At 37.4% G+C, this 13,147-nt stretch overlaps 1 protein-coding gene across 1 annotated transcript in view; it reads left to right on the top strand.

Moving 5' to 3' along the window:
• Positions 1 to 3,148: 3,148 nt before the first annotated feature.
• LOC136249836 (phospholipid-transporting ATPase ABCA3-like) overlaps positions 3,149 to 13,147 on the top strand; it is a 25,210-nt gene continuing 15,211 nt past the window's right edge. The window contains exons 1-9 of the mRNA XM_066041962.1: positions 3,149 to 3,263; positions 3,316 to 3,426; positions 3,475 to 3,618; positions 3,665 to 3,756; positions 4,725 to 4,832; positions 4,892 to 5,092; positions 5,143 to 5,275; positions 9,568 to 9,669; positions 9,725 to 10,006. Of these exons, the coding sequence (XP_065898034.1) occupies positions 3,189 to 3,263; positions 3,316 to 3,426; positions 3,475 to 3,618; positions 3,665 to 3,756; positions 4,725 to 4,832; positions 4,892 to 5,092; positions 5,143 to 5,275; positions 9,568 to 9,669; positions 9,725 to 10,006 (1,248 nt within the window). The 5' untranslated portion in view covers positions 3,149 to 3,188. The remainder of the gene's footprint in view (positions 3,264 to 3,315; positions 3,427 to 3,474; positions 3,619 to 3,664; positions 3,757 to 4,724; positions 4,833 to 4,891; positions 5,093 to 5,142; positions 5,276 to 9,567; positions 9,670 to 9,724; positions 10,007 to 13,147) is intronic.

Below are 13,147 nucleotides of genomic sequence, written 5' to 3'. Positions count from 1 at the left end.
GTTAGTCTATGGGTGAAGCAATATATGCTGCAACATTTTCCACTGTGAAACAATATGTGAAGTAATCAACAGTTAATGTTACGAGAAGAGAGTATCTAAGTATATTTAGAAAATGGTATGCATAAAATCCTTTGATTTTTGGGAGATAATGAGATCTTTAAAATCTATAAGAAACCTCTGAAGAGGTTTTCTAAAATGGTCAGATACCTTCTCTAAAATGATTAGAGACCTTTAGTTTATGGTTTGTTCAAGTTCATTGAAGCATTTTATGCTGACAAACTTTTATATTATGGACATCAGAAGTAATCGTGATACATGATTGATGGATCTGAAACATAAGTGGATCTTGGGGGGGGAGGGGGGCTTTGCAACATAAGTGGATCTTAGGGGGGCCAAGGGGGCTTTGCCCTCCCTGGCCCTTCTCTTGCTCCTTTGAACTTACAAGAGCACCAGGAACAGGAATCGTGCATTCACACTGTATTCAGAAGTACAGAAAGCCAAGAAGACAACATACAAATAGTTATGAAAGACCAACAAGGTTGAATTTTTGTGTGCTAAAGATTGAGATACTCTAATAGTCACTACCCTAATAGAACAGTCACAATCAAATGACAACTTCTGTAAATTATAACAATACTACCTTATTTTGTTTAGTACACTACCATCAATTATCCAACCAATTAAAGCATCTATTTTGTTAGCTACTGAAATAGCTATCAAAACTGCTCCCAAATTCAAACCTTGGAAGTCTAATTTTAAAAAATTTCTCAGAAGATATTCAACTAGAGTCTTAAAAATAGTATGCCCTTCATTCATCCAGCTATGACAAACAAAGTTACAGTGCGAAATAACGACCAGACATCAGACAATTTCTAGTCAATTACACAGCAGGTGTCAGGCCATAATTGAATTTATCTGGAAATAGTGTCCTTTCAAAGTGTAGCAGAGTATATATTGGGCTAGGAGGGAGGCTAGACATGATGGCATTGACATGTAATTAAGTTATTTGTTTTTGGTTTGGGGTGACCACAAAGGCATCCCTAAGATGTACTCTGAGGTTAACAGTTATGCTGTGCCAGTCTACTTGTCTTGTAGTCAGAGGAGGTTGGACGCGCTCTAAGCGCCACATAAATATATTGCTCTTAATTGCATTCTTTTATTTGGTATTTCACGTGACCCTCAATAGTCCTAGTACAAATTTGAAAAACGATGGGGTTGACTGGGGTTGATTAGATAATCGGATGGTGCTTCACGTAAGCTTCAAGGTGATGTACTTTGTTTTGTAAAAGCGCTTGGTGATTGGGGTGAAATTAATAAGTTGCGGTTTGGTGTGTAGAACTTCTCCAGAATTGTCACGTACGTAGTCTATAATCAGAACAATGATACTTTACCGAATTAAACTGAGATCGATGTATAAACCTCTTCAATAAAACGAATTTCGCATAATTTGTTTCAGGGGCGCTTAAATCGCGTCCAACCTCCTCTGTCTTGTAGGTAGTAGAAAAATGTATATTTCAATTAGTACTTTTACTTGTGGTATTTATGATCACCTGTAGTCTGGCGTAGCCGACCCGCTTCAGTACCTGTGCAAATGGAATGCAATTAAATTTGAAAATACACTCGAAACACATGGACAATTTCTGGTAACAGAGCGTGACAGCTACTGTACTTGCACTTGAATGACTTTTATTTCCTCTACAAACCCTTACACTTGTGATGGTTGTGGAAACAACATAAGAAGCTCGCCATAATCAGTGGCCAAATTGGAAATGACATCATAGAATGTTGTTGATTGGTTACTAAGCGATCTGATTGGATGCACCAGTTTTTTGTAAGGCTTGCACAGGTACTGAATGCGGCTGTCACCAGACTAGATCACCTGTACAACCAGTTTATGTTTTAAGCTAGAATGAACAAGATGTCAGTGCATACACTGTACTCTGTATTATAGGGATATATTCTAACCATGGAAAGTTTGACCCCATAGCTATAATTATGAAAAAGCAAGTAGAAGGCCTTGACAGAAGTCCTTACGACTCCTTTCCTACAAAAGCCCTGACCAGTAACTACCCTTTTAAAATACTGTATTATCAGTGTCAGTGAGTGGTTGAGTAGTAATCAGCTCTACACTACATAGGTGGTCCCAATGTTTGGCTGAAGCAAACATCCTGTATAATTGATAGAAACACAGGAATGGAGAAACAACAAAGGTTAAAATGTCCGGTCAAATCGCTTGATGCCTACTCAACTTTCACAATGAAGTTATGCAAATGAATATAACTTGTGTACTAGAGTTCCATTCTTCTCCTCTTAGTGTAATAAACACTTTTTTAAAATCTTACTGCCCCCTTCAGCCCCCCCTAGTAGTGTCCCCTAGATCTGCCTATGATCTGAAATGTGCATAATTTTACAATACATTCCCTACCATGGTAACGGCAACGCTTAACAACACATCAGGGAGAGTAGCAGACAACACACTACCATGAAGAGTATATGTGAAAATTTCACTATGAACTACATTATTTCTTAGTGACTGTTGTGTTAGAGTATCTTGATCCTGCAATTTTACACTTGTTAGGTTTTTGCTTTGTAAATTGTTCCAGTGTCTTTCAAACCAGCTATGATGGTTAATTTTTAAACTCTTTTCTATTATCTTGAGCAAATTGAGTATAATATAGGTAGAAAATAAAAGGATTGCTGGAAAATAAATAGGTAAAAACATGCAAAATAGACTCATCCCTAATCTATTTAGCTTCGCTACTCTTACGTAGTAATATATATATATATATATATATGTTTCTTTTTTTGTATCTATTAATGATTAAAGGACAATTAAAGTCTTTTAAGAACTAATACGTATATCTTGGAAGTGGCTGAAGTGATTTCAGTGAGTGATCTTCCCTACAAGATGGGTTGTTCAATTACGAAACTGTTACAAATTGGAGTAAGCACCGTGGAACTAAGTATGCAGGAAAATTGCATTCATGTTTTAATACTTGCATGGTATAGCACAACACGTGTCTTAATATACTGCAGAAGTACTCCAGTTTTGTGGTTTACTACTACTATACTTGTTGAAGTGTAGTATGCACAGTGTGTATGTTAGTGATGATAATTATGCATTGTATATATTTCTACATAGTCTCTATTTGGCTGAAGGTTTCCTACACCTCCAGAACCTTGTTGGAATGTCCATTATAGAATGGGTAGTCAGTCGTGTGAGTCCAAACTATACATTTGAAGAGATTCCAGTGAACACTAAGGTAACTTTCGTATCTGTGATAGACTGTTGTAGTATGAATAATTTATCCACAGCAATTTCCCTATCCTCCATACGAACGTAACTTGTTCTTGGAAACAGTCCAAAATATGTTACCACTGCTGCTTGTACTCAGTTTCATTTACTCTGCAGGAATTTTAGTAAAGGTATCTGTGTGATTACTAGCTGTGTGTGACTAGTTAGTTTGTATTAAGGAACTTGTGTTGGAGAAGTCAACTAGGATGCGTGAGTCATTGAAGATGATGGGACTGTCTACTTGGATCTTGTGGCTTACCTGGTACCTCAAACAATTTCTGTTTCTCTTTATTACGGTATTTTTCATGGCTGTGTTGATCAAGGTATATATGCATTCAGAGTAGTTAGTCAAGTTACAGTCTCTGACAGGTTCAGATATTTGTTGAGAGTGACTATGTCCTTCTGATGGTGTTCCTACTTCTTTTTGTCAACTGCCTCATATCATTTTGTTTTCTTATCAGGTAATACTAGTATATTAAAAAATATAATACAGTAGTGATCCAAGAGATGAATGATGATATACAGCTTAGCTCAGTGGGAAAATCCCGAGTTACCTACATTGGCATGTTATAGCATTTTGTTTTTGTTCAATGCCAAAGTAGGGATTTTCCCCACTGAGTTATGATCATTCACCTCTTGTTTCACTTTTTTTTATTGCTTGGATATTGTTTGGTTTTTTTAACATACAGCTATACCCATGTGACTGTTCTGTTAGGGTGACTGCTGTATTAGAGTATCTAGAGTTAGCCTTTCACGTACCACTATTTTGTTGTGCTAGCATTATGGATACAGCTAGGCCAATAATAATGGGGTGTAGATTGTTAATAGGTGTGGTCTCGTGCTTGATTGTTATTAATCAACCAAGATCATGTTAATAGGTGTGGCATTGAACCTATCATGAAGCTACGGGTATCTACCGAGCATGAGTGCTTCAATAAGTTGGCAGCATCTAAATATACTGCTCAAGGAAAGCATTGATTTTTATGCCTCAATATGGTTTCATTGTGTGGAGACTAGAAGATAAAGGAAAGACAAAGCACAGAGGGTACACGCTCATTGGAACCCCAAAAAGGCACATCCCACTGGTGCGTTTGTTATTGTGGTGTAAAATGGTGGCTGCGTGCTGCTTTGTTTGACCTCCAGCCTTGCGATTGTGGGCGAGCAGGCAGGCAGGCAAAATTTTGAGTTTCGGTAATTTTTAAAAGAAATTCTATATCTGGCCACCTGTAAATGTTTTTTTTTTTTGTTTTTGATGTTAGGTGGACTAATACTACATATTCCATAAAGGTATTTTCGTGGTACAAGATGTTTCTAGGGTGATTTTTAAAGGTGGAATCTTAGGCAGCACACGTCATTTTTTGGGAGATCCCTATTTAACATTACTACTGTACTGTTTGATAATTACAAATCTATTTATGCATGCTATTAGTGCTATATTCTCTAATCCTGTCATCGGAATGCTGGTTGGATTCCTTGCATGGTTTATTAACTTCTTCCCATACTTATTTCTTGCCAATCGATATGAGCAGCTCTCCACGTAAGTTAAGTCAAAGTTGTATATAGCAACTTAATGACTTATAATTTTGGTCCGTATAGTGGGGCTAAAGTTCTTGCTTGCTTCCTATCCAACACTTGTATGGGATTAGGAGTCAATGTACTATCTACTTTGGAGATTAGAGAAGAAGGAGTGACATGGGGTAATGCTGGAGAGCCTGTTTCACTTGATGATGACTTCAACTTGGGAATAGTGTTTGCCATGTTAATATTTGATTCCATCATCTACATGACCATTGCATGGTCAGTACAGTGGTGTTGTTAAACTGGTTGTGTTGTACTTAATGTATTAGGTACATTGATGCAGTGTTTCCAGGACAGTATGGTATCCCCAGACCATTTTATTTCTTCCTTACCCCATCCTACTGGTGTGGTACACCTGTCAAGAAGAAACAATCCCTCACTGGAGGTGAAGATAATGTTCAGGTAAATGGAGAAGTATTAGTGAGCATTGGCCAAGTGTTAAACAAATGCTCATTTAGACTAGTTATCAGCTTGACTGTGTGCTCAACTAGAGTATACGTAGTTTCAATTAGAGTACTAAATTTATCATACAATACAGTAGTACTATATAATGCTATCAACAAAACATTCAAAAAACATCTTTCTTGGCTTAATATAATGTTGTTATAAGGAAGAAACACCTGTAAAACAAGCTGGGCCAATCAGCGAATGTTTAAAATGCTTGGTCCCAACACCGTGACATCTTTTGCAGTGGGAATTATAGAATATAAGCAATGAAACAAGGGAGGTCTCTTCTACACCTGCAGCTATACTATGTATGGGGCATTTAATTGCTGCTGCAATCATATACAGCCTGTCAATAATATAGCAATGACTGAAATAGGGACTAAATGCCCACTGGTATAGTTGCAGGTATAGATAACCTCCCTTTTTTCATTGCTTTTTTTATTCTATATCATCTCAATGTGGCACATTTCTTATTGTTAAACACATCTACCATGTTAATAGGCTTCAGTGCTGGCTACTACGAGAATCAACCATACTTTTACGTAGTGACTGGATTGATTGCAGAGGAACTTCTTGTACTGCTGTTTGCTTGTAACACTGTATAATGGGTGAAACATAACTGAAAACAAAACGAAATGGTCACTTCACTTTTCATAGTTCAGGCACGTAAAATCGAGCCGTTATTTGGGGTTGACCAGCATTCATACCTTCCAACTATCCTTCTCCTAGCACATTAGCAGTATAGCCTTTAAAGCACTCAATTTCTTATAGATGCTCTAAAGAGACAAAGGTAAAACATACTTATTGCTGGTGCATCCAATATATGGATGGCTCAACAATTTATATCAAACTTGGAACCAACATTACAACTTGAAGCATTTGCGTGGGTGAAGATTAAATAAACGAATAAGAGTGCTGTTATTTCCATACAGTACTGAAAGGAAACTACAGCACTGCATACAACACTGTTGATCATGTGCATAACATTTTAAATCACCAGAAGTAGCCAAAATGATGCTATCTCTTTGTTTTTATGACCAAACTTGTACTATATAGACACTTACCAATTGTTTGATGACCAAAAACCAATGCAGTTAGAGTCTACAAAATGAACACTCTGAACAAAGACGACCAGATAGCAGTTAAAGCACTGCCACACTCATGCAATATGAAAAAATAGCACTCTGGCGTGGTCTCAGCTGAATACAGCACTCGGTTTCGCCTCGTGCTGATTTAGTCTCTTGCCTACACCCTTGTGCTTTTTTTCCATATTGTACTTACAGCAGTGCTTTAACTACTATTTATTGCAAACTTGTATATATGTTAAGGGTACTCTGTACGGTTCCTATATGGCTCCCATGAAATTACCATAACTCACAAATGTTTTGGGCAAATATACTGTACTTTCTTACTGGATATAAGCTAACACTAAAGAACACTTTATTCCAAACCCAACTGCTAATTTGCTGTAGAATGCGAGTTATGATTTTTCCCTTTAAACTAGAACTAGTTTTACAGTTTACACACTAGAGCTTTGATACTTTCATGATACACTATACAAAACAGTACAAACTATTGTGTGTTTTTATTTTTGTCTTTTAGCTTCTCACTCATCAGATACTCAACTTCCGGCTAACTTCCGGTTTGGCACTGCTACCAATCTTTCTTTTCACTTCCATGCTATTTGTCATCCGAAGTTGCTATCAAATAAACCACAAACGCTCTTTTTTAGCAAAATTACTACAGTAACTCATCCAAAAATTTCATGCCTTTTGGGTGAAATATGACAGACTAGTTCTATTTTAAACATAAGGGTGTAGAATAGCAAGGGGCGTGCCTGTTTCCTAACACACAGGTGCTAAAAATTCAGTAATAAGCCACAGACTAATTAACGACCATAACATTTCCATCAACGTAAAAGATAACCTGTTTCGCCATGTGACTTGGGAAGCCTAACACAAACTGTACAGAGCACCCTTAAATAGGGGATCATGAAGGTATTCTCAATTAACTGGCTTCATCTTTCCTTCATGGCTATGCGGCAGTATTGGTTAAGTTTAAACATGTGTTCAGAGCAAAATGAGTTTCTATGGATTTTAAAAAAAAGTTTAAGGCACAAAATTCTATGGAATTTTTTTTTAACAGGCCTGACTGGCTGATGTCTTCAGACAAATTTAACTCTATAATGGGGTAACACTACATACTTAAGTGCTTTACAGCTTAACATCACATGCCCTTTAGCTTCCTCCCTCTATCCTCAGAATAAGATCGTTGAAATTATTCTTCTTTGAGCAGGGCTGAGAAGAAAAGATTGATATACTCTAATAGAACGTCAACTATCTTAATAGAGCAGTCAGTTCCTATAAAGCCTAAAAGCAAAAAAATATTTTATATAAGGAACTGAAACCACATTCTCTACTTGATTCTGCATTTTCTTCCCACCATATCCAAGTATGCATGCACAGAGTGATTTGTACTGTTTTATAAACTAGGGATGCAACAATACAGGTAAATACCATATTGCGTATTGCCTTAAAAAATATTGCAATATATTGCTGTATTGCAATATTTGGATTAGGGCCTTTGGTGATGTTGAAGTGCTATACTTGTGTAAATAACTCATGGATTTAAGCTTCATAAGATACAGCAGATAGCATTAGTGTCATGTGGTGTACACCCACCAGTCAAAAGCTGTTTATAATGGCCAACAGTTATTAAAATTAAATAGGTATTACAGTACAAGTAGGCAGTACTACAACCAGTACTGTTTGTTTAGGATATGTGGCTTCTAAAACATCAACAATACATTCTGGTGGCTTTGATGCCCGCCCTCCAGGAGGATGGAAACTGAATAGGCTAATTATCCACAAGCCACAGCCCATTACAACCCTGCAATATTATACAATATATTGTAACACAGCAATGCAATACGCAATATATTGCAATACGCAATATATTGATATGTTTCATCACACATATTGTATTGTATTGTGATAGAAAATATTGCAATATATCGATATATTGTTGCACCCCTATTATAAACATTGTATAAGTTTTTTATCCTTACACAGTGCTACTAACTTTTCCAAACAGCTTTTGTTCACTTCTATCTCAAATGCTTACAGCAAATGAGAGGCTTCAAATTTCACCTGTATAAATTGATTCTGGTGAACTTTGTGCACCCCCTGACCCCCTGCAGCCAGACCCCTCTCCGCCGTTGCCTTTAGCATACCACAATTAGTACAAATACATGTATCATGGACTTGTTTTCTTCTGCTTGCAGCACAAGGTGTCGATTCATAAAGGAGAGGTGAGGCTGGCTTTTGGGTGGTATTGCTTGGTGGAACCTTCATGATCACTACTATATAATGTTACCATACTTTGTGGTGTTTGACTTATGGATAAGTCAATGATCTTGTAAAATTACTGATGTACTGGTATAGCGTATTATTATTATTGTATTTGAATGTTCATTGTGATATCAAGAGTTAATAATAGTAGAGAGGGAGAGTATCCAACGCTGTATAGGCCTGTGTTAAATGAGTGTGTAGAGCAACCTGGATATCACCGTACTTTTTTGTATTTTCTCAAAGTGTTAATGTGAAAATATTTTTTTAGCTGACTGCACGGATCTGATATTTACGTTATTGGTACTATATAAGCTATACTTGTAGCACATGTCTACTCCAGTACACGTATCCAATAGCCTCTTGAGTAGTGCGGACGAGAGAAGTGAAAGGCCGTCTCGAGACTGAGAGCGAAGAGAAGAATTATTGGCGTGTCCATGAAGATTGCTGGGAGCCTTGCTTTCAACCAATATTGTCAGTAGAAGCATCTCAATAAATCCCTGCCGTGATGTGGAGGAAGAAATACTTGTCCAAGAATCGAGTGCGCCTTCAATTGAAACGAGTCACTGTGCTGTTGAAGAACTGACCAAATTTCGAAGCGGTTCATCCAGAGTTGCAGTTCTCCGGTGGATAGCTACACGCTCAACAACAAACAGATACTCATTGTTACCCAGCAAGACACGCACAGACGTCAAGATTTGATATCTATTCTGTGTATCAATTACTAGTGGCGGCCTCTTAAAGAACTTTGTTTGTTAACACGTCTGACCAGGAAGCCATTCGTTCTACACACTCATTCACACAGGCCTATTGAGCATTGGATACTCTCCCTCCCTACTATTATTAACTCTTGGTGATATGGTAAGACACCTAGTACTATAGTTACTGCACTTACTGCAGATGGAACAGGTGAATCCCCTTTCAGACAACAGTGCTCATGAACAAGAACCTACAGACTTGGAATGTGGCATCAGTATTAGAGGGCTTGAGAAAACCTTCAAGGTGCTTTGACTATATCACATTTTGTTGTTAGAATGTATCTGTACATGGTCTATAGGTTGCCAGTGGAACTAAAATTGCTGTGAATGATTTATACCTGAACATGTACCGAGATCAGATCACTGTGTTGTTGGGTCATAATGGAGCTGGAAAGACCACAACAATGTCCATGCTAGTGGGACTGTTCCCTCCCACCAGTGGTGATGCCATCATCAATGGATACAGCATCCTTACTGACATTGATGGAGTCAGAGAGAGTCTTGGACTGTGTCCACAACACAATGTACTCTATGATAGACTAACAGTGAGGGAACATCTAAACTTCTTTGCTAGACTAAAGGTAAGGATAGAGCTGACAGTTATGTTAATTCATTCATTTAGTGTAAGAAAAATTAGATACTAGTTATTATAAGCTTATGCACCTTTTCCTTCCTAAACCTTGTTCTACTTTCTTAATCTTGCTAGAACTTTTACAACTAAAACTCAGCTATAGAATTCATTTTGTCAGATATTAAGGAAGGTGGATAGCTAATAGCAATTGTTCAATGGCTCCAACCCTTGATGCTTGACATGAGAGTCGGAGTGACTGTTCTATCAAGACACATGATAGTGTGTCGTGCGGCCCAAGAAGCCAGCATGCAACACCAGTGAGTATATTGACAGGAAGAACGAAAATGCAATTGTCACACCTGTAGCTCTGTGCTGCCTTGATGAAACAAGACGATTTTTGCTGTGGACACGCCCTTCAACTTCAGTACTCCACATTCCAAATTTGAGCAAAATTGCTTCAAGCGTTCCTGAGATATGCAACTTCAAAAATTGGCTTAGTTTCTTCTTTTTTTTTCTTCTTATTTTTCTTCCCCTTTTCGCACACTTACAAAAACTGCTATAAAACGCGAACGCCATATCCGATTGCCTTGAAATTTGGCACACAGAAAGGTACATCTCTGTACCAACTTTAGCTGGAATACAATAAACAGGCAAAAGGTTATTAACGATTATTCACAAAAAATAACACCAATATGTTGTCACGCCTACAAGGTAAACCGCTTATGGGAAGAAGCTGAAAATCGGTGGGTGAATAGGTTAACTATTGAACCTCAAACCTTTTGTGGTTTGAAAGAAATCGAGTTAAAAATCAGGAAGATACAACAATTATTCAATCGAGATTAGCTAATAAAAAACAACTACTTGCCAGGCCTACCAGAAAAACCGCTTGGGATAATGGTTTGAAATTTGTTGTACAGATGGAGTAATCATCTTAGAAAGGCTCTTCAATGGTGTAGAAGAATGAGACTTAAAGCCACGGAGTTATAACACAAAATCCAACTTGGTGTAGCAAGTGAGAGTTCGAGATATTCTAATAGAGCAGTCATCCTAATAGAGCAGTCACCCTGAAGAGAATTCAAGAGATCAGCTAGAAATAAGTAACCTGTATAGAGATCAGCTACAAACAAATCGCCCTGTAGAGAGTTCAGCTACAAACAATTCACCCTGTAGAGAGATCAGCTAGAAGAAGTTATCTTGTAGGGAGTTCAACTACACAGTTCAGCTAGAAGAAGTCACCTTGTAGAGAGTTCAGCTACAAACAAATCTCCTTGTAGAGAGATCAGCTAGAAGAAGTTTCCTTAGCTGCAAACAAATCACCCTGTAGAAAGATCAGCTAGAAGAAGTCACCTTGTAGAGTTACAAAGAAACCATCATGTAGAGAGTTCAACTACAAACAAATCACCCTGTAGAGAGATCAGCTAGAAGAAGTTACCATCTAGATAGTTCAGCTACAAACAATTCACCCTGTACAGAGCTCAGTTAGAAGAGGTTTCCTTGTAGAGAGTTCAGCTGCAAATAAATCACCCTGTAGAAAGATCAGCTAGAAGAAGTCACCCTGTAGAGTGTTCAACTACAAAGAAACCACCATGTAGAGAGGTCAGCTGCAAACAAATCACCCTGTAGAAAATTCAGCTACAAACAAATTGCCCTGTAGAAAGACCAGTTAGAAGAAGTTACCTTGTAGATCATTCAGCTACAAACAATTCACCCTGTAGAGAGATCAGCTAGAAGAAGTCACCTTGTAGAGTGTTCAGTTACAAAGAAACCTCCATGGAGAGTTCTGTAATAAATATATGTATTATATATATAATTTGTACATTTACTTATAAAATCAGAAATATTTAAAGTATTTAACATCTGCTTCATCTTTTCTTCTTCCTGTGGTAAAGAAAAAAAGATAGGTTAAAAAAGCCTCAAAGCCGGCCTATGGCTGGCTTTGGGGTATGCAATACAAAAAAAGTGAAATCTAATCCAAAACAGCCAAGCTATAAAAAAAGAGTGTGGCCCTCAAAAAGGCTATGGTGAAAAAAGATGTGAAATCCAAGGTGGCGGCCAAGAAATGGATGTGATGGTAGGTTAATGATAAAAATTTTAATAATGACAATTCAGGTGAATTTTGTGCCAAGACCAAGCGGCACCAAAATTCACCTGAATTGTTGTTATTAAAATTTTTACCATTAACCTACCATCACAGCCATTTCTTGGCCGCCACCTTGGATTTCACATCTTTTTTCACCATAGCCTTTTTGAGGGCTGCACTCTTTTTTTACAGCTTGGTTGTTTTGGATTAGATTAGGTTATCTCAGTTGTTTATAGCTGTTGTGTTGATTTGCATGCCATCAAAAAGTTTTTACAAGGTTTACAAAGAATTCAGGTAATTTCTGCAAACGGTTTACCTATCAACACATTAATAATAGCTCGCTACCCTGTTTCTCTGAATACTGTGACTGCTCTATTAGAGTATCTTGAATTATTGATTCTATTGAGACTCTTCCAAAAGGGGGGTCCCATGGAACCCTTTAAACATCCGCCCCTGGTATGGTTTAACATGCTTGTACAAAGTAAAGCATGTTATCTATGTGTGTTACAATAAGAGCAGATTAAGAAAAAAGACTAACTTTGGTGGTTTGGCCAAATTAGCTGAAATTCGGTATATAAACTGCCATACCTCAAGGGAACCACAACAAAAAGTTGTTTGTTTCCATACATGTTATGAAATTTGTGGGTTTTTTTATTGCTGTATAATACACACTTGTGAATTATGTTGCATATGGTATATAGTGCTAACTTACTTGGCTACAAGACGCATTATCAGGTGTCTTGTGTGTTAAACAACCCATATTGCATTCAAACTTGGTATTGGTCAAGTTTGGTGGTACACAAATGTCATGGATACAATGTTTATACTGCTTGATATTAGTGTTGTTTCAGTTAACTGTAACTAAAACTAAAAGTATTTTTAGTAAGGTGAATATATATAAGTTAAGGTGGCGATAAAGCAATGACGCGTACAAGAAGCCATAGCAAATACACATGACCTAACATATCATATACTATGCAATTTGTGGTAAATCAGGCGGGGCTAATAAACTTATCAAGCATAACAGCAGTAAAAACAGCCACGAATAACAGGTGAGTTGTTACAGCGGTA

Source organism: Dysidea avara, chromosome 3 (assembly GCF_963678975.1).
Source record: "Dysidea avara chromosome 3, odDysAvar1.4, whole genome shotgun sequence".
In the NCBI taxonomy this organism is placed as follows: domain Eukaryota; kingdom Metazoa; phylum Porifera; class Demospongiae; order Dictyoceratida; family Dysideidae; genus Dysidea; species Dysidea avara.
Note: the sequence above shows the minus strand (reverse complement) of the source record. Positions and strands in the feature narration are given on the sequence as shown.